General features: G+C 45.8%; 1 protein-coding gene across 1 annotated transcript; it reads left to right on the plus strand.

The window, feature by feature from the left end:
* On the plus strand, positions 1-26,351 carry LGI2 (leucine rich repeat LGI family member 2). The gene is made up of 8 exons (XM_010991054.3): positions 1-259; positions 2,184-2,255; positions 3,854-3,925; positions 5,900-5,971; positions 11,000-11,071; positions 11,780-11,949; positions 18,085-18,249; positions 25,150-26,351. Exons 1-8 carry the CDS (start codon positions 57-59, stop codon positions 25,965-25,967), a joined length of 1,644 nt encoding a protein of 547 aa, XP_010989356.3. The 5' UTR covers positions 1-56; the 3' UTR covers positions 25,968-26,351.
* The last annotated feature ends 1,337 nt before the right edge of the window (positions 26,352-27,688 follow it).

Raw genomic sequence — 27,688 nt, forward strand, 5'->3', positions numbered from 1 at the left:
CGCGGCGCGGCGGCGGCGGTGGGGGTCGCGGCCGGGGCGGGGACCGGGGACCCGGCATGGCGCTGCGGAGGGGCGGCGGCAGCGGCGGCGGTGCTCCGGGGCTGCTGCTGCTGCTGGGCGCCGCGTGCCTGATCCCGCCGAGCGCGCAGGTGAGGCGGCTGGCGCGCTGCCCTGCCACTTGCAGCTGTACGAAGGAGTCTATCATCTGCGTGGGCTCTTCCTGGGTGCCCAGGATCGTGCCGGGCGACATCAGCTCCTTGTGAGTGAGTGGGACCCCGGCAGCTCCCGCCGCGTGCTGCCCCACCCTGCGCTCGCCGCCGTCTGGGAGTTGCCTCTGGAGCTGGGACGGCGCGACCCTGACCCCTACTTCCCGGGCCCCGTTTCTCTGCGTTTGGGTTGGGGAGTGCTTTGGGACGTGGGTGGAGTCTCGGGCCCTGGGGAGGATGAGGGGAGCCCGAGACCCGGAGTCTGGGAAGCCAGAACAGTCCCTGTGGCACTGTTTCTCAAAGTCTGGCCCACGGGCCACCTACATCCAATCCACCTGGAGGAGCTTGTGCCAATGCAGGTTCCGGGGCCCGTGCTGAATGATGCAGGGTCTCTGGACTGGAGCCTTGGAGCCCGCATGTGGCATCCCCAGATGATTCTGGGGTGCATTAAAGTTTGAAAGGATGTGTACAGAGGGGGAGGTGGTTGTGTAGGGGCATATATGTGCAGCTGAGCGTGACTGGAGTAATTGCAGACAGGGGAGGAATAAGGCCTCGCTGTCCCACCTGAGGTCTGGGGCTGTGGTTTATACCACGGCCTCCTCTAGACCTGTCCACACTGCAGATTGGGGAGAACCTGGGAAAAGGCATGTAGCCTCTGGAAGTGGAGATGCCGCCCCATGTGGCCTGGAAGAGGGAAGCAGGAGGACTTGGCTGAGCGTTGGGGCATGTGGGGCGTCCAGCCCAAGTGGCCAAGTGCTGGAAATCTGCCTGACTTCTTGCCCTGAGTTCATATGGGCTTCTCACCCCACTCCCCACCACATGTTATGTTGGCTGTTTACTCAGCGCTGGAGGAATGCACAGGAAAGGGCTTCACATTATTTATGCACCTGCTAAGGGATGCTTTCAACCTGGCCTCACACAGCCACTCAAGCCACATGACCAGCTCTCATAATGGCTGTGGAAGGGGCTAGTGCGCTATATCATTACTGCGGGGAAATGCTTCCTGCTGAAACAATCCCTTGTTCCAGGCCAAGGTGCTGGGGTGATGCCCCTCAGTCATAGAGGCAGGGAATCCCCGGGGAGGAGGGGGAGTTGCTCAAACTCAGGGCACTTTCTCTTGTGCTGTCTTCCACCCCAGGCAGGGCTCTGGGGCCTAGACCCAGGAGTGAAGGGGATCTTGTTTGCATTTACAGGAATTCAGGGGAGTCTGGCTGGGCAAGAACAGAGGGACTGTTTGATTCCAAATATTGCTAAGTCGGGTGACATGGAGGATTCCAGAAATGAGAATTCCCCTGGTTAAATCCTTTAGACCAGCAGCTGTTTAACTGATCTGCATATTAACTGAAATAATGTATTGAGGTCCTACTGTGGCCAGAGAGGATCAGGGACCTGGTGGCTAAAACAATCAAGCTCCTTGTTCTGATTGAGCATTAAACCTGGCAGCTGGCATTGCCTCCTACCACACATTCAAGTTCAGGTGTTTTTGAGTTTTCTCCCCAAGGCTTTCATGGTGCATTTAATCAGAAGTGCTCTGAGTGACTTTCAGAGATGTGCTCCCAAGGGAAATGCTTAATCCTACCCTGGAGTTGCGTTGGCCAACATTAATGCTGTGTCTACACAAACAGAATCATGGGCAGAGGTGAAGTAATTATCCATCTTCAGCTAGGGCCTCCCGTAGTTAAAGGAAAGGAAGGGAGGGGATTGATTTAAACTGGCTGAGATCTCATCTATGGAGAGAGCTAGACTGATGGTAAAGGTTTCTGTTATTTAGACCAGTTTTCATACTGATCCAGTTCACTGAATAATTGCTGGACTCGTCTCATTCTTACCCCTGAGAAGCCCCTGGCAGACTGTTTGAAACCTCATTCCCGAGTGGAGGAGTTTGAAGTACAGGTGAAGGATAGGGCCACTTGCCCATCCTGCCCGGCACTTCCAGAAAGCGACCTATTCCTCATTTTGTTCCTCTCTTGCCTCTAGGAGCCTGGTAAATGGCACGTTCTCAGAAATCAAAGACCGAATGTTTTCCCACCTGCCTTCCCTGCAGCTGCTGTGAGTATGAGAAGTTCTCTCTGGAAATGGGGTTCCTGGAGGTACGGTTTTGGGAAGAGCCATCTCTGCCTCTTTGGTATCAGTCCTTCCTAAGATAGCCAAGCTCCACGAGGGAACTGTGGGTGGCTTTTCCTGTTAACTTGCCCCATCCTGTCCCCACCAAGCCTGAGTTCCAAGGCTCTTTGCTCAGTATCCTTTCCTTCTTTCAGCACATGTTTCCCTCATGGAGTTTATTGTAGATGCCACTGCCCATATCCAGCAACTGGAGACTCGACATGGTTACATCAAATCATGACCTGAATTTCACCCAAATAAGCCATTTCCCAAACACTTCACTTTAAAAGAGAACCTGTATTTTAAACTCTTAATGTTATCATGGAAATAGGAGTATTTCTACGTGACTGAGTATGTAAACTGTTGGGCAGCATACTATGCATTTATGTGCAAAATTTTATTTAATCATATCTTCCCTACGAGTAGGGTATTTTTCTTATAGATGAGAAAACAGGCTCAGGGAAGTTAAGTAACTTGCTCAAAATCACAGCCAGAACTCTAACCCAGGGCTCAAAGCCCACACTCATAACTGCTCCGCATCCCAGCTACTCTCGCCAAGTGTCCGTGTCATGCCTTGTAGCCCAGGTCAGTTACTGTTTCTTGATAAAAAACAAAGTCCTTAAAATGTAGTTTTCAAAAGCAAATCAGTGACAGGCAAAGTCATGAGTACTTAGCTCATTCTCTTTATTTGTATCAGTTTCTTAAATTTAAATGAGATCAAAGTGAAAACAAGCCACGTACTTGGAACATACAGAGAGACACGGAGACGTGGGCTATGTTTGACCACTATTCATCCTACACCAACTTAATGTTGATATTTTTGTCCTTGAAATGTTACTCATAATGTTATCCTTAGCATTTTAAAATCTGTAATTTCTTAGAAATTATGGTTCTATTAAAATATATTTTTCATATGCTAGGAATGGAATTTTAGGTATTTTACCAAATACCATACCTGGTGACTATATAGGTTGTATAAACTTTTACCAAATGGACTTAAATGATCTCTTTAAAAAACTGTGTGGTGATAAAGAGTCTTCTCAAGGTTCTTGTTATTATTTCCCATGGGGGTGTGTAATGGAAAGGGGTTTTGTTTTCTTTGTTTTGGGGTTTTTTAATTTGTCTCAGCTTTGTGACTTTGATCAAGTCACTTAACTTCTCTGAACTCAAATTTCTCTAAAACTAGAGTTGGATTAGATCCTTTAGATCCCTCATCTCACGATTGCTTGTGCATCGTAGAGCACTCACTGGCTGTCGAGTTTTGCTGAGCATCAGGATGTTTTGAAATAACAACTCTGAGGTCATATTTGCTAAGACCCACAGGGAAGAAAGAATGGAGTAATGCAGGTGAACAGAAAATCTGGCCAAAGGGAATCGACTTGCCATTGTCCATCAGTGTCCATGAGTCAGGTTGTGCACCGGATGGGACAGTTTAAGGCTGAGAAGAACCCAAGTTGGCAACAGAAGAAGACAAAAGAAACAGTAGCTTCACTATGTGACTCAAATTTTATACTTCTGTACTGAATTCTGTCCTTTATTTTCAGATTGCTGAATTCTAACTCATTCACAGTCATCCGGGATGATGCTTTTGCTGGACTTTTCCACCTTGAATACCTGTAAGTTTGGTGCTTTGCCTATTTGCTGAGCATCTGGTATGTCAATGGAATGGCTATATCACTCTGCAAGTTGGAACAGCATCTCTTAGAGAGCTCAGGGGTGGAGAAAATGCAGAAAACCCCATTCTCTTTTCAGTGCTGACCTTTCATGGTTTACTTGTGTATAAACATGCTGGGACAGGAGGAGGTTGGAGACAAAGGGGGAAAAGGAAACAAAGAAGGAAAGATAGTCATTCATTCTCTGCTGACATTTAATTTGTAATGACGTAGCACAATTGGAAATTGTATTGGATATTTTTACCTCTCAAAACTAGGCATGGATTTGCTGATCAACCAGAAATAAGGCTGAAGGATTCTGAGGGTTATTTATTTTTAAGAAAGTCTCCTTATTTAGGGACACAACTTTGTGGTTTTAATTCGGCTGTCCTATATCTCATTTGCAGTATCTCCTATGAGCTGCTGCTGAAGGTCTAATTTTTTTTCTCCTTTAAAAATAAAGGTTATTTTTCCCTTCTCAGATGTGCAGCTTCCACCGCCCCCAGCAATTAGCTTTGTCCTGGCTCTGATTTCTGCCTCTTCCCACTTTCTTATAGTCTTCCCCCACCGCGAAGTTCTTCCATCCTTGTCTTTTGTAACTTTGTAATAATATTAATCCTGCTATCAGATGGGATTCCCTTACTTAGCATTCAGAGGGATTTTTAAAGCCTGCCTCCGCTTTCTTATCTGAGATTAACAGGTAGATGTTTGAATTCTAAACACGTCCTGGGTCTAAGAAAGCTCTCTGCTGACTTTATGTCCTCAGGAAAGATGTATCTGAAGGAATTCTTTCTCCAGAGGACACATAATACTTGTACTGTCATAACACTGGATAGTATAGGCACCCTGGGTAGGGTGGTAGGGCTGAAGGGCTGAGTCTAACTAGGTTCCACCAAAGCGCGTAAACAGCCGACGGACGTGGTGAATGCAGAGCTGCCCATTCCCTCTTTCGAGCAGTTCACCTTCCTGTCAAAGTTATTGAGGAGAAAGTTCACTTATCAGTTTATACTGAAGTCTGTCGCTGAATAGACCCCCAATTAAAAAAATAAAACAGGGAGCAGATAATTCTCAGTGTAAGAATCAAGGACTGTTTAACCAGCCTATTACATCCTGTTACAAAGCATCTCCATTCGACTGTCTCATCCGAGACCCTCTTACATTTGATGAAATGTGATGCCGTAAACTAAAATTCAGTTCTCTGAGGCCCTACAGAAGAGTCATAGTGCACTCACTTCACATATTTCCCATGCCACATATTTAAAGCACGGCCAGAGTTATTATTGCCAGGTCCTGTGTGCAAGCCCTAAGACACAGAGGAAGAAGTCTGGCCCATGCTCAATTCCTTATACTTTCTATTTCTTAGTGGCCCGGACATCTTGAGAGCATCTCTGTCTGGTTATCCATTTGTTCAGAGATGACACTGTGTAGAACATGATGAACTCCAGCTTGCTAGGAACCAAGCTTAATGGAATTCTCCCTGGGCAGAGACTTTAATATGGAGATGTAAAACTATGGGCTCCCCTCGAGGGACTGTGATATGAACAGAAGTATTAATAGCCAGGCAGTGGGGAACGTAAGAAGCTTGGAGCGGGGAAGATGTCTGGAAGCCTTCCAGTCTTGCGGAATTTGAGAATTTCTCGCTGTGGTGTAGTGCTTTCTTACTTTTATTTTTCTCTCAAGATGTTTTTACCTGTGCTGCCAACTCTGACTGTGAAGACTTCCATGCTGCTTCTGGAAGGGGTGTGGAGCGTACACTGTGCACGTGCATCCTCGCACACACACCACTTCCACTTGGAATCGGGTGTAGCGGGACCTAGCCTTCAGAGATGAACTTCTGAAATTCATGCATGCTTTTAGATTTTATTCTGAAAGCACCTCGGTATCAGTTTTTTCAGAGATATTAAGCAGAGAAAATTCACGTGTTTCTGTTTTCCCTAGGTTCATTGAAGGGAACAAAATAGAAACCATTTCCAGAAATGCCTTTCGTGGCCTTCGTGACCTGACTCACCTGTAAGTCCTATGAAAAGTGTTGTAAGTCCTTTAATGTGTAGAGCAGGGGTCACTTCCTGGTGCCTCTCTCGTTCTTGACTGTTTTGTCCATTTGTAACATTCTCTGGGGGAAACTCATTTACAGGTTGCCTAGAAGATTTCTATATTGTTGATCAGACACCAGCCCATAGTGATTACTCACACACTCGGCTGTATTATCTTTTCCATCCTCCCAAATCACCACATGGCCCTCATGACTGCACATGAAGTAAGCTGAGAGGGGCCTCTGTCCAGTGATGGACGAGGTGAGAAGGAAACAAACACAGATCACACACCTACTGTATGCCCGGCCCCGAGCTGAGTGCTTAGTGAGTCTTCTTTATCTTTCATGCTAATCTGTGAGTCCCCATTTTACAGATATGGGAACTGAGGCTTCATGACTTATTGAAGAATGTTGAATCAGGATCAAAATTAGGATGAAGTAGAATAGAGACATTTTTGTGGTTCCTCTAATTTGAATGCAAATAGCTTTTTCTTTTATGTTGGATTAATCTTCGGCTTAAGCTAAGCTCTCTGGGTTCTTTAATAGCTTTCTGGAGAAAAAAATTAAACAAATGGATTTGAATTGACATATCGAATGAAGTAAGCACACACACACACTTAGCAAATTTAGAAAACTGGAAAAAGTAGTAGCTGTGTTTATGAAAATGTGACCATAGTCATTGTCTCGGTAGGAGCAATTTATTAGCCAGGAACCAAGTTCCATTTGCGTGACGGATATTTTGTGTTTGAGTAGGATAACGTATCTCATCTCCATAGTCAGCTTGTCTGTGGTAAAAGGAAAATTGGGGAAATTGGAGAGCTTTGGATGGGAGTATTGGGCGGGGCGGGGGGGTAGAATCTCCAGTGTGTGTAACGTTGACTTATACAGCATCTAAAGAGATAATCATAATCATTCACACCAGTCCCTGAGAGAGGCAAAGGTGTCTGTCCACAGGCTCAGCGAGCACTTGATTCTGGAATCCTACCAATGGGAAGTCCTGCCTGAGTTACAGCTTGTAGAGTAAGGAGATGAGGGAACGGAAGTGGGGGTACAAACCTCTGCATCAGCATGGGGGTCCTGGAGAGCGGCTCACTCTTGTCGGCACTATTCCTCCAGGTTTTCTTTCCCTCCAGTAAAAGCCTTGATTGCTTTTTACAGATTCAACCTAGATGCCAAATCCCCATCTTCTTGTAAAAGGCTTTGAGTCGCACAGACTTCGGTTCAAATCTCAAAGCCTCTATTGGTTAATATTATTTAGCCTTTTTTGAGCCTCCCTTTTCTCATCCTTAAAAATGGAGATGGTTATACTGACCTCATGAAATTGCTGCACGTAGTGGGTTAATGCTTGTTTGCAACGCATCCAGCCCGCTATCCAGGGTAGATGATCAAGGTCTAGTTGGCATTGTTGTCATTGCAGTTGTTCACAACAGCAGCGTCACTCCCTCCCTCCCTCCTGCAGACGTCTCAGTTTTCTCTAAGGGCTGCCGCATAGCCTTGGCAGTTTGGGTGGCTAGACAGGGTGTGCTAGGAAGACAGCTGCGGGTGTCTGGAGAGGAGCAGCTGTGGCCAGACAAATCCGGCTCCCAGAAGTCAGGAATGAGGGGCTTTGTTTTTGAGCAAAGGCTCTGGGCAGATTATGAACCTAAAGCAAAGCTCCTGTGACTGGCTGAGTTTACCCAGATATCTGCTTTCATTTGACCGCTCGGCTGTGGGTCCCTGGTCTGAGAACAGGTGTGAACATGCAGGTGCTGTGCATGTCTGTTTGCATATCTTTGTACACGTGGGCCCTTGGGTGCATGGACTTCTCTACATGTGTGTGCGTAATGCTTTGTGTGTGCATGTTTGTGTATTTGCACATACAACCACATGCTGTGTATTACCCATATGTGTGCTTAAGTGTAAGAGGTACCTCCTTGTCTGTGTGACACTCAGGGGGCACAGAGGGAACAACGGAGTCCTCTGCTTGGGCCCAGAGCACATCTGACACGTTAGAGGCAATCTAGGTCTGTCCAGCTTGCATTACCATCCCATAGTCAAGCCTACGGGGCCCTCTCTCTCCAGCTCTCCAGCCTCATTTCCCTGCATGTCCTCACAACACTGGGCTCGCAGTGGGCCCCGAGCTCACCCACTTCATCCTGTTTCCGGTCCTTTCCCTTGCCCGGGATACGGTTTCGTCTCCCCACAATCTCCTGGAATCTGCCTTTTCCTTCATAGTCCAGATTAAATTCTATCTTCTCCCTGGAGACACTCCTGATCTCCCCTCCGTCCGTCTAGCAGCCTTCCCAGTTGACTCCACACAACCTTTGCTGCAGACCCTGGCCATATTGGCTGGGGTTTCACGGATGTTAGTTTTATCTCCCCAGCTGTGTTGAAAGCCCCCGAGGGCAGGGCCCATGTGGATCTTCCATTAGGTCTGCCCTTACCCCATCATCTCGCTCAGGGCTAAGCCGGCACGACATTCTTTCTGATTCATTGGCTGTCTGGTGGGGTTCATAAACTGGATTTCCCACATATACTCTTCTTCAGGGCAAGTCTTGAGACTTTTAAAGTTGACTCCTCTAGGACGGAGATGTACGGAGTAATGAAAGCATTTAATACACTGTTTAAAGAGTGAATTGATCCTCCCACCCCACCCCATCCCCCCTTCTGTAAATTTCTAAGCAAAGAGAACACATCACCTCTCAAAGTTCATGCCTTTGCTCAAAGGAGTCGCTGTCTGGAATTTGCTTGTTTAAGTATCTGATTTTTGTCTCTTTATGAACTTTTCCAACACCTACAGACTTGCATTCATATGTAAAGAAACATAGATCAGGTTTCAGAGCTCTGAAGGAGCAGTGCCAATCTGTAACTAAAATCTAGGGCATTTGTTTTCCAGCAGTCTCGTGAAGCCCAAGGGACAGGTTGCTGTTAAGTAGTTTTCGAAGTAAGTGCCGTGAATTTGTAGACAAAAATGAAGTGGAAAGTGAGATGTTATGCATTGAGTGTGAGGGCGGTGGATAGTCCATCTAAATAATTCAGCTTTCTGAAATCCAAATGGAACACTTGGAACAGTTGCTACATATTCTGCTTTTTTTGGCCTTGACCATTCCGTGTATGCTTATCATTTCAATAGAATAGATTAAAATTCACTAAAAAGTATTAGCTAAACTGTTAACCTTTAATTAGCTAAAAATTATACTTTACTTTCCAGAACGAGTAACCATCAACCAGAAAAAAAAATCAAAACAAACATCTCCTTTTTAAATTTCAAAAAGCTACTTCTAGAGAATGTTCAATTGGATTACAATCTGTAATCTATACTCTCAGTCTGTAGTTATGATTTCAATCTATAGTCTGTTCAGCCTGTTTTCCAACATCTTTAAAAATGGACCAATTTAGGAAAGAAAGATAAAAATAATACATAAAATTATATTTTAATCCATTTGTGGTTACCTGGATGAGAAGGGATTTAATTCAGAAACTATAGTTCCTCCTCATATTCTGTTGGTATCATGCAGCAAGAATGTTTGGATTAAAAATGGGCACAAAGCTTTCTCCCCTAGCTGACTCTACGGAGGAACTCCCCTTCATTCCTGCTTCTGGGATGGGTAATTATAATGCTACAAAAGAGTAATTTCAAATGTATTTTTAAAGAGGTTGGTGGTGAATTGTCTACATGCTGATTATCATTTATAGGTTTTGTTGTTTGTACTCAAATGTGTAAAAAACAAAAGTCAGCATCAGGTTTTTGGCCGACTCACCTCAGGGCATGGCACGCAGGGGAAATCAGATTTGATGTACGGGGTTTCAATGCCTACCCTCTTTCTGCGTCAACAGCCCAGCACGGTGGAAATCCATCTTCAGCAGGATGATGACAGGGCACTGCATGATCCTGAATCATCAGAGAAAGACTTGATGATGTCTGTTCAAGTCTACTTCCTGGAGATGGGGAGTAGATTAGGATATTTTAGACAAATCTTTAACACCAAGAGCAAAAATGCAAAATGGTTTCTGGTCAACCTTCATTAATGAGAAAATGAAATTGGTCACAATCAATCATTCCCTAAACATGGTTGTTCACTGAGATTATATATTATCATTAGGGTTAGAGCTGAGATTCTTTATGAAAGAGTATTCACTGAGTCCTTTTTTATACTCCTAAGTAATAAAATTCACTTAGATGGACCATTAGGGAACTTCTTCGGACGAGACTATACATCCGCCTTTTATCATCCTCATTTTAGTGCTTAAATCATTCATTCAGAAAGACTGACTGAGTACCCACTATGTGCCAAGCACTGCTCTAGACGCAAGGCATACAGATGTGGACAGACAAAAATCTCTGTCCTCATGTTGCTTACAAATCGGGAGAATACACAGCCAGTAAACAAATAGGTCGTGAGTGTATACTGTATGCTTAGTGACAGTGGTACAATGAGGAGCAACAGAGTAAGGAAGGGAGTTGTGTAGAGGTGAGGGAAGGTGGTGACAGTTGAGGGCAGGTCTAAAGGAGGTGATGGATGAACCACGGGGATATCTAGAATGCAAGAGCGTTTAGGCAGATGAACACCAAGTTCAGAGACCTTGAGCTGGGAGTGTGCCTAGCCTTTCAGTGGAACAGCAGAGGAACCCATGGGGCACTCTGAGCAGTCAGAGATTCCGTCCCACAGTGGCGATGGAGGTAACTAAACAATGGAGGTCTTGGGTGCCATCAAAGGGATTTTGACTTTTATTCCGAGAAAGGTGAGATGCCATCTGAGGTTTAATAAATGTATATCAAGCACTTAATAAATGCTTATTTTAAAAAACAGAACAAAAACATACATTGTGCACTCCAGCATCTATCATGTTATTTTTGTATAACTCAGTTCATTTATCTCAGCATCGATGACCAAAACCATAAATTGAAATTCCTTGTGCTGAAGAAGTTGAGAGTTCTGTTTTAAATCACTTAATTTATTTAAGGGACTTCAGAGTGACAGGGCATGAAGATAATAACCGCATTAAAATGTGACTTCTTGTTCTAGTTCTTTGGCCAATAACCACATAAAAGCACTCCCGAGGGATGTCTTCAGTGATTTAGACTCTCTGATTGAACTGTAAGTAATGAAAATTAAGTTTATGTGTCCTTGTCTTTACATCCCTTCTCCTCCTATACTGTGTTTTTCTTTAACATTGCAGCTAAAAATCTATGACAACATAGAAAATACTGGGAAACAGCATATAGTTTGTACTATGTTCGATTTTGCCGTTTTGGAACATACTTAGTAGCATCAGGCCAGTGGTAATTCGGCACGCTTGAGGGGGAGGTCTCCTTTCTCCCAGAGACCCACAGCGTATCCAGTTGTTTTACCTTTCAGCGTTTGTCATTTCTTCCTGGGCAAAGTTTAACAAGATCTTAACATTTCAGTTGTGTTCTTTGTCAAAGCTCTCTTCCTGTAATGTCCTGTTTTTACTTGTGAGAACCTGTGCTGGGGGGGAGGGGTGCCACCTTCTGCCGCCCCTCCCCCATTTCCAGCACAGCATGCTGACAATTTCAAGAGGATCTGGAGAAATGCTGCTATGTCAACACCAAGCACTCTCTGTGTGCTATACGGTTAAAATTGTGGTCACTGAAAAGCGTTAGGTAAAGTCAGTGATAAGTGCAAGACGTCAAATGCATTAAATACAATTTTTAAAAAATTCCATTTTTGGGCATTATTAAATATGTCAGGATGTTAAGAATTCTGGAGTTTCATGTTACTGTCAAAATGTTTCTGACATGTCTTTTTTTCTGTGTATGTGTTTGTTTTGTTTTATTTTCTTAGAGATTTAAGGGGCAATAAGTTCGAATGTGACTGCAAAGCCAAGTGGTTGTATCTGTGGTTGAAGATGACAAATTCCACCGTGTCTGATGTCCTGTGTATCGGTCCACCGGAATATCAGGAAAAGAAGCTGAATGACGTGACCAGCTTCGACTATGAATGCACAACTACAGGTATTCAGAACCTCTAGCATTGAAGTCTGATATTTAGAATAATCCCAGGGGCTTGGGGTATAGCTCAGTGGTAAAGCATATGTTTAGCATGCTTGAGGTCCTGGGTTCAATCCCCAGTACCTCCATAAAAAAAAAAATCCTTTGTCTTTTTTTAGATTGTCAACGACATGAGGGTAAAAGTTGTGTATAAAAATTATTTTAGGGGAAATTTAATTGACGTGGCGAGGAAAATTTCTCAGTGGTTTGGGAAGATTTTTGTTAACTGCACTGGCTTTAACTTTGATTCTTTTTGATTCTTTACAAAATTCAAATTTCTCTAAAGATTTTTTTTTAAAGGCCAAAAGTATAAACTAGTGAGTTTGGCATGAGAACATTTTCATGTCATCCTGGGCTTCATGGAAAGACAGTGAGGAGAAACCTAAATCATTGTTCTCTTGAATGAATAATATGAAAGTTATTGAACATTTAACTGATAACTTGTTGAACATTTAACTAATAATTTAAAATCTATAAATTGCTTTTGTAGTTCCATGTAACATGAGAAAGCTAGGTAAGTCATAACAAATGACAAAGTAGAAATACATGTTAACAACTAGTTGTCAAAAGGGAAAACTTACATTGGGGAAAAAAATGTAAAGAAAGTTTGATTTTGTTTTCCACAGCCTGCCTCAGGCTTCAGTTTATACATTTTTCAGGTTACAAGATAAAATTATAATGCTAACTGCCTCTGATGTCAGATCTTGTAGAGAGCAGGTGAGTGTCTCCATGTGAAAGGCTTAGGTGGAGTTCCTACAGCTTCTCAGGCCAGATTTTAAAGGAGAGTGGATCAATCCACCGTACGAAACCTGCTTACCAGACTTAGAAAAATAAACATTCAGGCTGAGAGCTGGTATCTACAAAGCCTCAGGGCACGTCAGTGGAAGCCACAGGAATGAGAACTCAGAAAATAGTTACAGAAACTCAAAAGACAAAAAAACTCCAAGAACAAAGTATCACATTTAGGCTAGTCCCACTGCTACCCCCAGAACAAATAAACATCCACAAAGTAAAGATTATTTCTGGGGATCTCTGGTAAATGAGGGGCCCTACAAGTTCTGCTCTTTTTTTGGGAGGAAACCTGCGGTCTTACGGACATGCCCTTGTCTTTCATCCCTGGACAGGGACTTACTCAGCTGTGTAATTGGCAGGTGCCCTTTAACCAGCTGAGGCCACTGAGGGGTTATGTACTGTACTGTAGAGCAGTGCAATAAATCAGAGGTCACGGTCAATGACGTTTGCACCAAAAGATGGCATTCAAAGCCGCGCTGTATGAAATGCGAAACCACAGCTCGCTGGGGCTCCTCTCTGCCTCTTCTCGTTTTTTTGGAGAGTTCCCCAAAGCCCAGACTGAAGTGAGCAGCTTTTCCTTTGTTCTATTCAGACCTGGCCTTAGTGTGTGAAAACTTTGCCAATCTCAGAGAAAGATGGCTTGGGTCTAAGGGCCCTTGGGAGCTAGGAACCTGTCCTAAGCCCAGAACCTCTGAGGCAGCGTGAGCCCCTCAGCACATTTTGGGCATTCTCTTCTACGTAACTAACCTTTGCTAACAAGCTTCCTGCTAAAATTTACAAAGTCAGCACCTCTCCCTGGTAACAGCGAGATGATGATTCTGGCTTTACTATTGTTTTATCCCTGTAAGACTCATGGACAAATGAGCTCTTACAGTTTCTTCCATCATGAAAAAATGGTGCCACCAAGTTGTGACCCACCCCCAAATATTGTCCCTGCCTTGTAAGAGCTAGGTCAATAAATTGTGAGTTTGGGGTGTTCCTGCCTTCTGCTCAGATCAAGCCTCATCCTCTGGTGCTTTATTTAAGGCCGGGAGGGAAATGTGTGAGGATGGATGGAAGTTGGAAAGCCAAGTCTGAGAGTCATTGTACCATGACCGAGTTCTCACGCGAGATTTGGGAAGGAGCACATTTTCTTAGCTCAGGGTTTTAGGAAAAGAGTACATTCTTCAGGTAGAATGTACTACCTTCTCACCTTGTTCTTCCCAGGGCGAAGGAGGTACTATTACCATCCTGCTCCTCAGCGCAGGGGTATAATTAACACCACAAAGCCACCCTGGACGGTTTCAGCACTCCAGATTAATCACAGCCCTTCCATAACCCACTGATTCAAGTCTATTTTTAACCACCTCAGAAATCCCTGTTACCTACTCATGATTCCCCATGTTAGGTGGATAATTCACTAAATTCCTCAGAGGGAGTGAATTTTGCATCCTAATTGTCCCGTTAGCTTCCCTGTTTCAGGGCTGATGAAAACGCAAAGAGAAATAACGCATTAATATGCAGTTTCTCTCCCAATAGGATCAGCATCATGTATAATTTATTTTCTGCAAGTGCTATAAATAGCTGTGTAAAAATCTGTTGATTCCAGCGGGAGCAAGGCCTAAATTGTAAGAGTCCCACTGACATCATGAACTTAATCCAATGTGAATGGAGGTGGCAGGGCTTTTCTGCAGAGAAGGCCATTAATACTTTAACACTAGTAAATTGATGTCATATCAATATGTGCATTGTCTGAGATCTTTCCACAGTGAATGTGCTTTGGCCGTTTGTGAAAGATAACTTACAACGGGGTTGGGGGAAGATGTTTAATTTCCTTGAGTCCCTGCCCCCACTCACACAAACACACATTCATCAATCATATTGTTTCTTCTTTCCCTTCTTTTCTTCCTCCCTACTCTTCCTTCTCCCTTTTTTGGGGGCGAGAGGGGGTAGGCAAGGGAGGTGAAAGGTCTCCTATTAAGAATTAGTTTTATCATTTAAATGATTTAACAGTCTGTGCTGTACCAGATAGTCAGTATATAGAGAATATTATGAAGACAACGTTTAGGGGAAATAAATGAAAATAGCACCATTAAAGGCAAGATCTGTAAAATGCTCTCTGTCTGGGCAGCTCTCTTTCATTCTGGGATTTTTAAATACAAAACAAACTTTTTGGCCTGCACTCTAAACGACCTACGTTTTTAAGCTAAGGAATGTTTGTGTTCGTGAGAATTCAAAGTGCAGCCGGAGACTAGTGAGAACCAGCAGATGGGGTCGCAGACATCCCAGGAGTGTTTGGAGCCTTGGGAGACTTGGATGAGACAAGGCCGCTGGAGATGTGAGAGGGGTTTATAGCCTTCTTGGCTGTAACTAGACGAACACAGCTGTATTCTCTGGTCCTCGCCCGTTGCAGAAAAGGAAGGAGACAGTGCCTGCTCGCATTTCCCTTTTTCCATTTCCCTACACGTGAACATGGAAACCTCTCGTCCCCCGAGTGCATTCTGAGTTCCACACTAGGGCTGCCAGTGCCTGCAGGAGAGAACTAAGGGGGGGGTTTCAGTTTTCAGTCTTTGATCCAGCCACGCTGGATTGGGGGGGGGGTACTTGATGGAGGAGGGGGAGCGGGGAGCCATTCTGACTCTCCCCTAAGTCTTCAGGCAGGCAGCCTCATACTGTCACTGTTAGGGAGTAGGTCAGGCTCCAGAGGGATGAGCCTAGATGAGGCTGTGCAGCAACACTTACTCTTACTTAGTCTCGACAGCAACCTTCTGAGATAGACGTTACCCGTATCCTTTTACTCCTGGGGACCCCGAGGCTCAAGTGTCTTGCCTGCGGTCCTGGAGCTGCAGGTGCCGGCAGGGTAGCCGCCAGTCTTTTTCACCCGCCCCCGCTCTTCAGGCGGCACCGCGCCCCGCAGTGGGGGGAGGGGACCTCCTCCACTCTTGCCGCCTGTCCCTGCTGTCCTTGGCCACTTCTTGCTGTCGGGTGCAGAGGCAGCCTCCTCTTTGCTTCTCCCTCTTCTCCCTGCACCTGCCAGCCTCATTCATTCAGCCCCCGTCCTCCCCCCACCCACAGTCTTTAGAGTGCGCAGAGGGCGCGGCCAGCCCTGCCCCTGCCGCGCACATCAAGCCAGCAAGGATTTATGAAGCAGCTCCTGTCCACTCAGCCTGAGAGGGCACCTCCAAAAGGAGCATGTATTGAGCATGCACCTTGTGCTGGGCACCGTTCCACATGAGTATGAGTCATGATATATGACAAGGAAACTGAGGCAGAGAGAGAGTTTGGGTAACCTTTCCAAGGTCACTCAGCAGAAAGGCAGACTCAAAGCTTCAGCATTTTATCTCAGATGCCATTAAAATGGACACTCCCTCAAGAGACAGCCCGGTGATGGCGAGGACAGTGGAGGGGACTGTCCTTTCTTGGACCTTAATAACATGTTTATCAAGTGCCTGCTGTGTGCTGAACCCTGAGGTTGGCATGTCCACCAGCGTGACCCAATCTGTCCCCGCCGTCGAGCTTGGGTGGTAGGTATCGTTGCCCCAAGTTGTGGATAAGTGAATGGAGGCCCTGTCAGAGCAAGTGCACAGCACCCAGGGTCACCAGCACAGGAAGTGGTCTCAGGTGGTCTGACTCTAGGCGCAGCGTTCTTTCCAGTGCCTCACCCGCCCTCCCTCCTCAGCCCTGCCCCCTCTCCTGCCCCCTGACCGTCACCTGCTCTTCCCACGCCGGCACCTTGCCTCCCACCTCAACACCTGCTCCGTTGCTCTGCCCCCTTTCTTGCCTCTAGTCCTTTTGCACTGGTCCTCCTTGCTCACTACTGGGTGGCCTCACTACCCTTTAATGGCTTTCTCATTTAACATCTTTTATGAGTCTTCTGAGTCCGTTATTTCTTGAGTGGTTGCTGTGGGCTTGTGTCATGGGGTCTCTGAGAAGTGTAGGACCCAGGCCCTTCCTTAGGAAGCCCTGGGTTCAGGAGACATACCACACTGGCTGTGTGGCTATGGTCGGGCATGCACCCTCTCTGAGATCCAGCTTCTGGCTCTGTAAAATGACTCTGGGCTCTAAGATCTCCCCCATTTCTCCAGATCTGACTCTGATGCAGCTGTGTTGGAGATTCAGTCATTGTGAATAATCAGATGTAAACAACAGAGCCTGGTTATGGGTCCAGTGAGTTAGGAGGAGCACCGTGATTGGACCAGCCAGGGAAGTTCTGCAGAGGAGTTGGGGCTCGAGAGGGCATGGATAAGGATTGGGTGGTGAAGAGGTGGGCAAAGCCAGGATTTTCTCATAGGAACAAATTTCCTAAGCTAGATGTCAGCCATCATTTTACCCTGGGCGCCTTTAGCCTGCCAAGAAGCAGTGCATACTGAAAGATCTCTGGCCAAAGAAATAACTTACCTTAAACTTTATTAGTGTTATGTTTCTTTTTTTTTTAAACTTCTTTCTTTATTGGTTCTCCAGCTATCCCACACACTAACTAGTCTTGCATCCAAGGGCATGCTAACCCTGTTCCTTGATAAAATTGTATGTTCCCTCCGAAGACGTCATACAGTGAGTCATTGTAGCTCAGGGGAGCAATACGGATGGCAGGTATCGACTTACCACTAAATGTAAGAGCAGGATGCATGCTCAAGTAGGACGGCTTCTAGGTTGCTTGAAAATCTAATAGATCTCTTGTAACTGTTTGTTTAGCTGCAGAACTCTGTCCCGATCCCAGGCACAGCCAGTACTTAACGGTGCTATGAGTCCAGGAACCAGTAAACATACTTAGGTTAACTGTCCTGCACTGTGGGCTTTATAAACCTCTGAGACCTTATCAGAGAGTTTTGATGTGGTTTGCAAAAGTGCAGCATGCCCTTTGGGAAGTTTATTTTTAGTTTTCTTTACTCCTGGGGCTATTCTGAGAGAGCTAAAAATACAGCGTTTCTCCAACGAATTTGACCATCGCAGCCCTATTTCACAGAGTAATTTTCATGCTAGTTTCAGGAATGTCGCTCTGCAGCATCTTTTCTGTCCTGTCTTTTTGAAAGCCAGGTCTCACCAAATTTGTTCAAAACTTTGAGATCCTCTAGCCAAACTTGTGAACTATTTATCTCAAAGAAGCTATATTGGCAGCTGTGCATTCAGTCTGCAAATGCCATGCAAGCCAAAACCCTCTGGAATCTCCCAGAGTGAGATGTGCTGTGATGTGTGTTGCTTCTCTCCTGTCCTCCCCCCGCCCCAGTCCTCTTTGGAACTGATGAGAGGGGAGGTAGAAGGGGAATGGTGGGCCGTAATTCCCACAAGAGATCTCACTGAGACTTGTTTTTTTTAAACACCCATTCCCAGATTTTGTTGTTCATCAGACTTTGCCCTACCAGTCGGTTTCGGTGGATACGTTCAACTCCAAGAATGATGTGTACGTGGCCATCGCTCAACCCAGCATGGAGAACTGCATGGTGCTGGAGTGGGACCACATCGAGATGAATTTCCGGAGCTATGACAATATTACAGGTGTGTTGTGGCTTTGATTGGTTGTACTGACCTCACGTCAGCGTGGCCTAAAGCCTGGGAGTGAAAAACGTTCTCTGTCACACTGGGAGGGAGCTTGGCTCTCTGGCTTGGTCCGATTTGGGAACACATTCCAACCCACCCTCATCTCTTCGACTTTTTCTGGACATGGTCAGTTATTGGTGAGAACGGAAGCCTCGGGTGGTGATTCTGTTTGTCGTAGGTGGTCCTTTTGTAAAGAGGGTGATGGATGGCCTGTGGTGGGAAGTGTTTTCCCACTAATTGTTAAGAAGTCGCCCCCAGAATCCCTGGATCTTGAGCAGTTATGGTAGTCTAAGACTGCACCAGCTTTTCAGCAGCTAAATGATTCCTTTGACTTTTGCTAAGCTGTTAACTAATATGCTAATATGCACATGGGCTCATGTACACACATGCACACACACATGGATACAAACGCGCACACGGATACACACGCACACACACACACATTCTGTAGCTGTTTCTACTGCCCCCTTGCCAGGTCCTATGATCGCTGCTTCCTCTTAGTAAGTACACACAAAATAACACTTCTTTCAGTGCTATCAGGGGATCCCAGTGTCTTATCTCTTCTAAAAAGGGACTGTCTACTTGCTTCTTAAATAAGTGGATAAAGTCAGAATAATCTTTCAAAGACTCCCCATTTATCGAAGTGCCATCTGATTATAATACTGACTTTGCAGACAGTGTCACATGGCCTGTTACCCCATGAGAGGGTTTCCTTTAGTATTTGCTGGTCCTGTTCGAGCAGCATCTTGCTGCCGCAGCAAGAAGTGTATCTGGGTAGAATTCCCAAATCTGGAGGCTCCTAGGAACCTCTCAAGCACAAAGCAGAGCTGAGAATGAGCCTGGCCTTGCAGCATGGAGAGGTCTCTGAGATGTACGTGAGAGAGGGACTCGCTGTCCACGTGTATTTTTGCTGCCCTCTTGTCTCCGACTTTGAAGATGGATGAGGGTGGGGTGAGCCGGCCCCTGAGCCTCCTTTCCTCCCCTCCATGGGAGGAGGTAAGGCACTGGTTGGTCTCACTGGAACTCACAACAGCTGTTCGAGGTGTTACTCCGGGCTCCCTGCCCATAGGTAGAGGACAGATGCCCTCTGTTCAAGAGAGAGGTGGTGTCTAGACTATAAAGAGCTCAGGTTGTGAAAACCTGTGAAAGTGGATTCTACTCCTGACTTCGCCATCTGCTAGGAAAGTAGCTGCGGCCTTTGAGGCTCGGTTTTTCTGTCTGTAAAATGGGTAGGAGATGTACCTCCCATGGATGTTGCGAGGACTCTAGGAGGGCCAGGCACAGAGCAGGCAGTTCTTAATGTTGCTTCCTTCTCATCTTTACAAGTGAAGAGATGGAGGCGCGAGCGTGTTGAATCACACCACTGTGACTTCCAAGGTGGAGCCCAGGGTCCGTCACGGCTGCATCCCACCCCCTCCCTCTCCTAGGTTGGCCTTGGTAGGAGAGAACAGTACTGCCCTCCGCCTGCCCTTGCCACACGCTGCAGCTGGTCACACCCCCAGATTCATCAAGTAATTCATTCATTCATTCATTCACTGAGATTCATGAGCACTCACCCTGAGCCAGACACAGTCTAGGCCCTGAGGTCAGCAGTGAACAAGCCTGATAAAAACCTCCATTTTCAAGGAGTTTATATTATGATGGGAGAGAGAGAAAGACAATCAAAAGACAGATAATTGTAATACACACAGCACATTAGAAAGTAGTGTGTTTAGAAGAGAAAAGAAGATGGGGAAGGAAGATTGGAAGTGCTGGGCAGGGGAGGATTGAAATTTTAGGCAGAGTGTCTGGTGAAGGCTGCATCAAGAAGGTATTGTTTGAATAAAACCTGTAGGGCATGAGGGCTTGATGCACATGGAGAGCGGGCAGGAAGAGCGTTCCAGACAGAGGGAAGAGTGAGTGCAGAGGTCCAGAGGCAGGAGGGTATTGTTCCTGTTTGATAAATATCCAGGTGGCTGGTTGGCTTGGACAGAATGATCCAGGGGGAGCTGCAGGAGACAAAGTCAGAGAGGCAAGAGGGCTGATCATGGGGGCCTGGCGGGTCCCACCAAGGGCTTGGGCTCTTACCCAGGTCACAGAAGGTTTGGGGGAGAGGTCAGCCAGGCTGCCCGAAAGATGCAGGTTGTGTCCAGCTGCCGGGTTGGGAGTGGGCTGTGTGTAAGGAGAGGACAAATGTGCAATCAGAGCAAGTAGCTGAATGGCTATTGCAAGAATTCAGGCGAGGGCTGGCGGCCTGGACCTGGCGGAGGCTGCAGAGCTGGTGGGTAGGAAGTGGTCAGTGAGGCCAGAGTGGGAGTGGCTGGAGCCAGAGCCAGGCTGGACCTTGTTGGTTTCCATGGATTCCTCAGCTTCTCAGTCCTGAAGTCCAAATCTTCTGAGAAGTGGGCAGCCTACTGGGCTCCTCTTCACAGCCAAGCCCCAGAAATGAGCTACAGAAGTGTGATAGTTAAGCTTATGAATGCCAGCATCACACTGGTTTTTCGTAAAACTGGCTCTAGATCTTTCTAGCTGGTGACCTTGGACAGGTTTTGTTTTTGTTTTTGTTTTTTTAATGGAGGTACTGGGGATTGAACCCGGGACCTCGTGCATGCTAGGCACATGCTCTGCCACTGAGCTATACCCCTTCCCCACAACCTTGAACAAGTTTCAATTTTCATGAGCCCCTGTCATTGGTAAAATGGGAATTTCATGAATATTGGGCCCATGGAACTTTAACTGAGCAGAGTATGTAACACTTATCATGGTGCCTGGCATATAGTAAATACTCAGCAAGTGTTGGGATATCAGTTTGGGATAAAAACAGATATTTGATTATCATTCCTTGCTACCACCATTAAGGAAAGCCCTCAACTTCAGATCCTTTACTCTTCTTAATTCATGAAAACACACAGCACCCTGTCTCAGGGTCCCAGCACACCTTGCCAAATATATATTGTCAATTTCCTGTCACTTACTGATTTTTTTTTTATCACATCTTACAATTCAACCAGCTCACTTTCTTTTATTTCTCCCTTCACCTGAGTCTCCAGGCTCCAATGCGGTCTCCTCCAGGAAGCATTCCTTGATGACCTGATTGGAATGAAATATCTGTCTGCTGCCTAAATACATGAATTTCTGTTAAATACAAATCACATTTGCTGCCACAAAAGTTTTCACATAGAGGAAGACAACTCACATTTATGTACTCAGTAATTTATAAGCCACTTCTTATGTCAATCTCACGACAACCTCATAACATGTGTACTATTGTCTCTATTTTATGTTGAAAGAAATAGGAGCATCTCCTCTTCCCCCATAGACCATAACCCTTTGACTTCAATGAAAACTTCTGCACAACCTTCATAAGCGTAGGAATGCCAGGAGCAGCAGGGACTGGCCTGTGGGAGGCAGGGGAAGAAGTTGGGAGAATGGCTGGAAGGAGTGGGACCAGCTGGAATTCAGCCTGGTGTGAAGGAATGCCCCCGCAGCTCAGGTGCTAGGCAGATGACAGATGGATAAGCAAGGGCCCAGCCTTGAACCAGACCAAGATAGATGTGGACCGCTCCCCACTCATAGGGCCATGCTTGCCTCGTTTATCATCTTGTTTGATCACAGGGCGATCCCAGAGTCAGCAAGGGCTGGGCAGGATTTGCTCCATCCTTGCCGAGCACGTCGGGGGCTCCAAGGAATGAGAGAGGCACCTGTTTCCTCTTTGGTGGCCCTGCTGAGGATCGTACAAAAGGGTCATCCATCTTCTAGTGGGAGAGGGGTACCCAGGGTCATAATCACCCCAAAGATTTGCTCCTCACATCTTCTCCTTTTTTCTCTCTCTGTCTCCTCTCAGCTTCCCTATTTTTGGTTAATTATGTTTGCCTTTTGATTTCTGCTCACTAAGTATGTTACAGCATCTCTCTTTCTAGATTAAAGCACACTCAGACACAGACAGGCACACACACAAGAAGATTCCTGCTGCTACTGCCAACTCTGTTGATTAAAGGTGTTTACCTGGACAGAGGTGTTCCAGAGCATCTCCAGGAAAGAAATTCCTTCTGTCTCACACGTTCCCTCGGCTGAGATAAGCAGAGCTGGAGGACACTTCTGAGTAGCAGGGACCTCCACGGCCAGGGACTCGGGAAGGGGATGAGGATCATGCACCTCAGTGAGTGTTGGCAGGTGGAAGTCAGTGCAGTTTCTGGAGAGCAGTTAGATAGTTTAAACCCAGAAGAAGCCTTAAAAAAGTGTACAACATCTGCCCTGCAATCTCTATGTTTAAGAACACTGCCAGATGGTTTTCAAAAAAAGATTTCTCTACAGGGAAGCATATTACTTACAATAATGAAAAACTGGAAATAACTGCAATGTCCAACAGTAGGGGATTAGTTAAATAAAATATGGTGCATCCATGCAATGGAACCACGTAGTGTTAAAAAATCAAGTTGTAGAATATACAGTAGTATGGGGAAATGTTCACAACATAGTGTCAAGGGAAAAGAGTGGGTTATCAAAATCCCATGTATACTATAAACCCAAATCTATTTTTAAAATGCATTTAAGTATGTGCAGAAATTGGCAATTTAAAAAATCAGAACATTAAGTGTTATTTCAGCATTTGAAGTTCAAGTGGTTTTTATTTTCTTCTCTGTACTTTTTTGTACGTTTGTGGTGGAGTGTAGACTGGATCTAGATTACCTGGACTTGGATCCCAGGTTCCACCACATTGTAGCTGTGTGACCCTGTATAAGTTACTTAACTTCTCTGTGCCTCAGCTTTACCCTTTACAAAATGGGGATCATGATGATGTTAATAATAGTACCAGCCCCATAAGGTTGTTGTAAGGATTCAGTGACTAAATGCATGTAAAATGCTTAATATAGGGACTTTATAAGTGTTACTTATTATTATTTTAAAATTTTGCTTTGATTAACATTGAAAACTTTTATACTCAGAAGAAAAATCGCAATAATTAGTTTTAAACAAAGGAGAGGAAACAGGTTCTTGCAAGAAAGCCAAAGTAGTGAAAAAGAAAAGTAAATCCCACCCTAAAAACCACCCGCCGTCCGTCTGTTCCACGCCCTCCACCACCCACGCCCAGTTCACACCAAGGACAGAAATTGGGTAATTACCCTTGTAATTTACAGACCAAATTCACTTTGGTCCAAATTGCCTAGAAAATTAGGTGAAAGAAAGAACTTTTAATCGAATAACCTAGATGGAGGGTCAATGTGCTGAGAGGTGGGTGGCCCTATTGCTTGCTGGCTGGAATGAGGGGGTTAGCGGAGGGTCTGGAGGTCTGGGTGCAGACGGAGAGGATGGTGGGAGGTGGCCCAAACAGGAGAGTCATACCTGGAAACGTTCCCCCTTTCCCTGCAAAGTTCTGGTTTTGTGCTGCCGGAGCTAGATCATTCAGGTCATTGCTCATCTACAGGTACTCCCGCAGAGGCTGCTATGGGCCATCGCTAAAGGGCTGGGGCTTTTGATTATCAAGACAGTTGCTTCAATTATCCAATGACGATAGCTACTAATTATTGACCAGTTCCTGTGTGTGCAAGCTCTGTACTAAAAGCACTGACCGTGGAATTTCTCCCTTAGTCTGTACAGTGGTTCTGTAAGGCCAGTGCTGGCAGCATCTTCAGTCTCATTTGATAGTGCAGGAGCCTGAGCACAGAGAGCTGAGATCACTGGCACAGGGTCAGAAAACTTGTAAGTCCATGGGGTCTAGAGTCACAGGGTTTAACACTCATCTATTCGGCCTCCACTCAGCTTTTGGCTCCAGAAATCAGAAAAGATCTTATGTCATCAAGGGCCCTCATTACATTTTTTTTGTTCCTGCCTCTGAGCCCCAACTCCTAGCTTTTTACCCCACAAGAGAAGAAACCCATTTAAGTGCCTCATTCTGCCCTCTGGACTTGGGAATAGCGTGCAGACATTCACTTGATGTGTTGGTGAATTTCCTGAATTCTGAGTCTCCCGCTAAAGACACCAGAGGCCCATGTGACCAACACTTACCTATTTTGATGGAAGTACATTTTTTTTTAATTTAATTTAATTTGTAAATTATTTTTTAATATTTTTATTGAAGTATGTTCAGTTTACACTGTTGTGTCAATGTCTGGTGTACAGCACAATGCTTCAGTCACATAGGAACAGACATACATTTGTTTTCATATTCTTTTTCACCATAAGTTACCAAAAAATATTGAATATAGTTCCCTGTGCTATTAAAACTGTTTTTTTAATTGTGGGGAAACATACATAACATAAATTTACCATCTTCAGTGCATTTAAGTGTACAGCTCAGTACATGCGCATTGCTGTACAACCAATCTCTAGAACTCTTCATCTTGAAAAGCCAAAATTCTGTACCCATTAAACTCTAATTCCCATTCTCCCCTCCTCTCCAGCCCTGGCAACGACCCCTCTACTGTCTATCTCTAGAATCTGACTCCTCCAGCTACCTCTTATAAGTGGCATCATACACTATTTGTCTTTTGTGACTGGCTTATTTCACTTAGCATAATGTCTTCAACATTCACCCAGGATGCAGCATGTGTCAGAATGTCCTTCCTTTTTAAGGCTGAACAGTATTCCACTGTGTGTATCTACCCCATTTGTGTATCCATTCATTCGTCAATGGACACAGCTTGTTTCTACCTTTTGGCTTTTATGAATAATGCTGCTATCAACGCGGTGTACAAATACCCCCCCAAGAGCCTACTCTCAGTGCTTTGGGTATAGACCCAGAAGCGGAATTGCTGGATGGTGCAATCATCCCATGGTTCACTTTCTGGAGGACTGGCACAGTGTTCTTCCAGTTTCACGCTGGGCAAGCGTTTTTCCCGGTGGCAGCCCTAACCCCCTCTCCTTTCTTTTGGAGCACAGGTCAGTCCATCGTGGGCTGTAAGGCCATCCTCATCGACGACCAGGTCTTCGTGGTGGTGGCCCAGCTCTTTGGTGGCTCTCACATTTACAGATACGATGAGAGCTGGACCAAGTTTGTCAAATTCCAAGACATAGAAGTCTCCCGCATCTCCAAGCCCAACGACATCGAGCTGTTTCAGATCGAGGACGAGACATTCTTTGTCATCGCCGACAGCTCCAAAGCCGGCCTGTCCACCGTTTATAAGTGGAACAGCAAAGGCTTCTACTCATACCAGTCGCTGCACGAGTGGTTCCGGGACACAGATGCGGAGTTTGTGGACATAGATGGAAAGTCACACCTGATCCTGTCCAGCCGCTCCCAGGTCCCCATCATCCTCCAGTGGAATAAGAGCTCTAAGAAGTTTGTCCCCCATAGTGACATCCCCAACATGGAGGACGTGCTGGCCGTGAAGAGCTTTAGGATGCAGAACACCCTCTACCTTTCCCTCACCCGCTTCATCGGGGACTCCAGGGTCATGAGGTGGAACAGTAAACAGTTTGTGGAGATCCAGGCTCTTCCGTCCCGGGGGGCCATGACCCTGCAGCCCTTTTCCTTTAAAGATAATCACTACCTGGCCCTGGGGAGTGACTATACGTTCTCCCAGATCTACCAGTGGGATAAAGAGAAACAGCTCTTCAAAAAATTTAAGGAGATTTATGTGCAGGCGCCTCGTTCCTTCACAGCCGTCTCCACTGACAGGAGAGATTTCTTTTTCGCATCCAGTTTCAAAGGGAAAACAAAGATTTTTGAACACATAGTGGTTGACTTAAGTTTGTGAAGGTGTGCTTGGTGAATTTAAAAGACACGCAGCTTTACCTTTTAAAAGAGAGGACCGAGGTGGGGTGGGGCGGGGTAGGGGGAGAAAAAAGAAGCCAGGTTCACAGTGCTGACGTTAAAAATGCACTGGGGAAGTAGTTAGAGGTTTTCAAACTTTTAGAACTCATGTTTTAATCAGGGATTGCATTTGTTGGCTAACTGCATGACACATCCATTCTGCCACATAAAAAGTCATCTTAAAACCTGTAATTGCTAAGAGCACAGCATTGACTCTTACCATCTAGGGAAGTAACGTGCTTTTATTTTTTTTTTCTTTTAATGAGGAAGAAGAAAATCGGATAAGATAGGATAGCTCTTATGATGAAATGATAATAATAAAAAAAGACCAAACATACTATGGGCCCTTCTCATTCCGTTTTAGTAGTCTTTTTAATAAGAACTCTTAAAGCCAAAGTCAGCTGAAAAGATTTGCTGCTGATTACTTTAAAAATCTGCTAATACTCAGCAATGCTATTTTGAGCCATCCCAGATTCCCGAATCCCCCCTAAGAGCCCAGCCTCGGCTATTTCACCGGCTCATATGGATGTCCATCCCGGGTGTGTTAACAAAATAACTTCTGACATTGCTTCCTTCGCTACAAAGAAAATGTTCTGCTGACACATGTCTAGGCCCGGGGCTGGGCTGTGGGCCAGGAGTGTGACACAGTCATCCTCTCCTCTTGTGGTTGAAAGCTGACCCCCACGGTGGCCGGAGCAACAGTGCTTGTTTGATGCTCTGTGCGACTCATCGGCTTCACTGGACCTGTCCTTTGAGCCTGTGGGTAACCAGCAGACAGGCCAAAGACAGAGCGGTGCTTTTTATTCTGTCCTTTAGAGCAGCAGAACAGGTATTTCCATCTGATGAGCATTCGGTAGTTTTTGAAGTAGGATTTTGTGGAGTCAAAGAGGACTTTACACAAGTCCTGATGTTCTTTGAAACCTAGAGACAGCTCGTTGATTGATGCATGTCGTTGCCCTCTGGGCAACTTAATATTTCAAGTAATTGAATACCAGCCTGCCCACCTAGCCACCTGCCCACCTGCCTACCTCCCTCCTCGTGTCACAGTCCTGCTTTGTTGACTGGCTGACGTTGCTGCTGCCAGTGCAGTCCTTCCAAAGGTGCTGCAGCCCCGAATTGCAGAACCCAGGGTCCTCATGACGGCAGTGCGCCTCCTCCTCCCGGCACGCTAGCAGAGGAAACCCACACCCTCTCAAGGGGCCATGTGCGCAGGGCGCTCGTCCTGTACGGGCTGCGGCAGGGGGTGTGGGCGGGAGGCTCCAGCTCTTCTGGAGGGACCAGATTTGGAGCCAGACAGGCGGAGTCCCCCGGACCACATCTGCACTCAGGAGACCAGATGGCCTCTCTGGTGTAGCCCACTGGGAAGCTCACAGGGTCTGGTTTTGTGGGAGGTTCCAGGTGGATATTCTGCCTGGTTAGCTGGTTCACTTCAGAGACTGTGAAATGAGTGGCTCTCAATCAAGGAGCAATCCAGCGCTTCTCTCCTGGCCGTGACAGTGGCACAGGCATCCTGTATTGTATTGCTGTTTTTTAATGATTGCTTGCCAAGTCGTGAGTAGGTAGATGTTTTGTCACAAATATGAATGTGTTTGTTGTTTCCAGACTTTAAGCAATGCAGATTGAGGCAATAAATAGCACTTAGAGAACCATGCGTCGATGTCACAA

Source organism: Camelus dromedarius, chromosome 1 (genome assembly GCF_036321535.1).
Source record: "Camelus dromedarius isolate mCamDro1 chromosome 1, mCamDro1.pat, whole genome shotgun sequence".
Classification (NCBI taxonomy): domain Eukaryota; kingdom Metazoa; phylum Chordata; class Mammalia; order Artiodactyla; family Camelidae; genus Camelus; species Camelus dromedarius.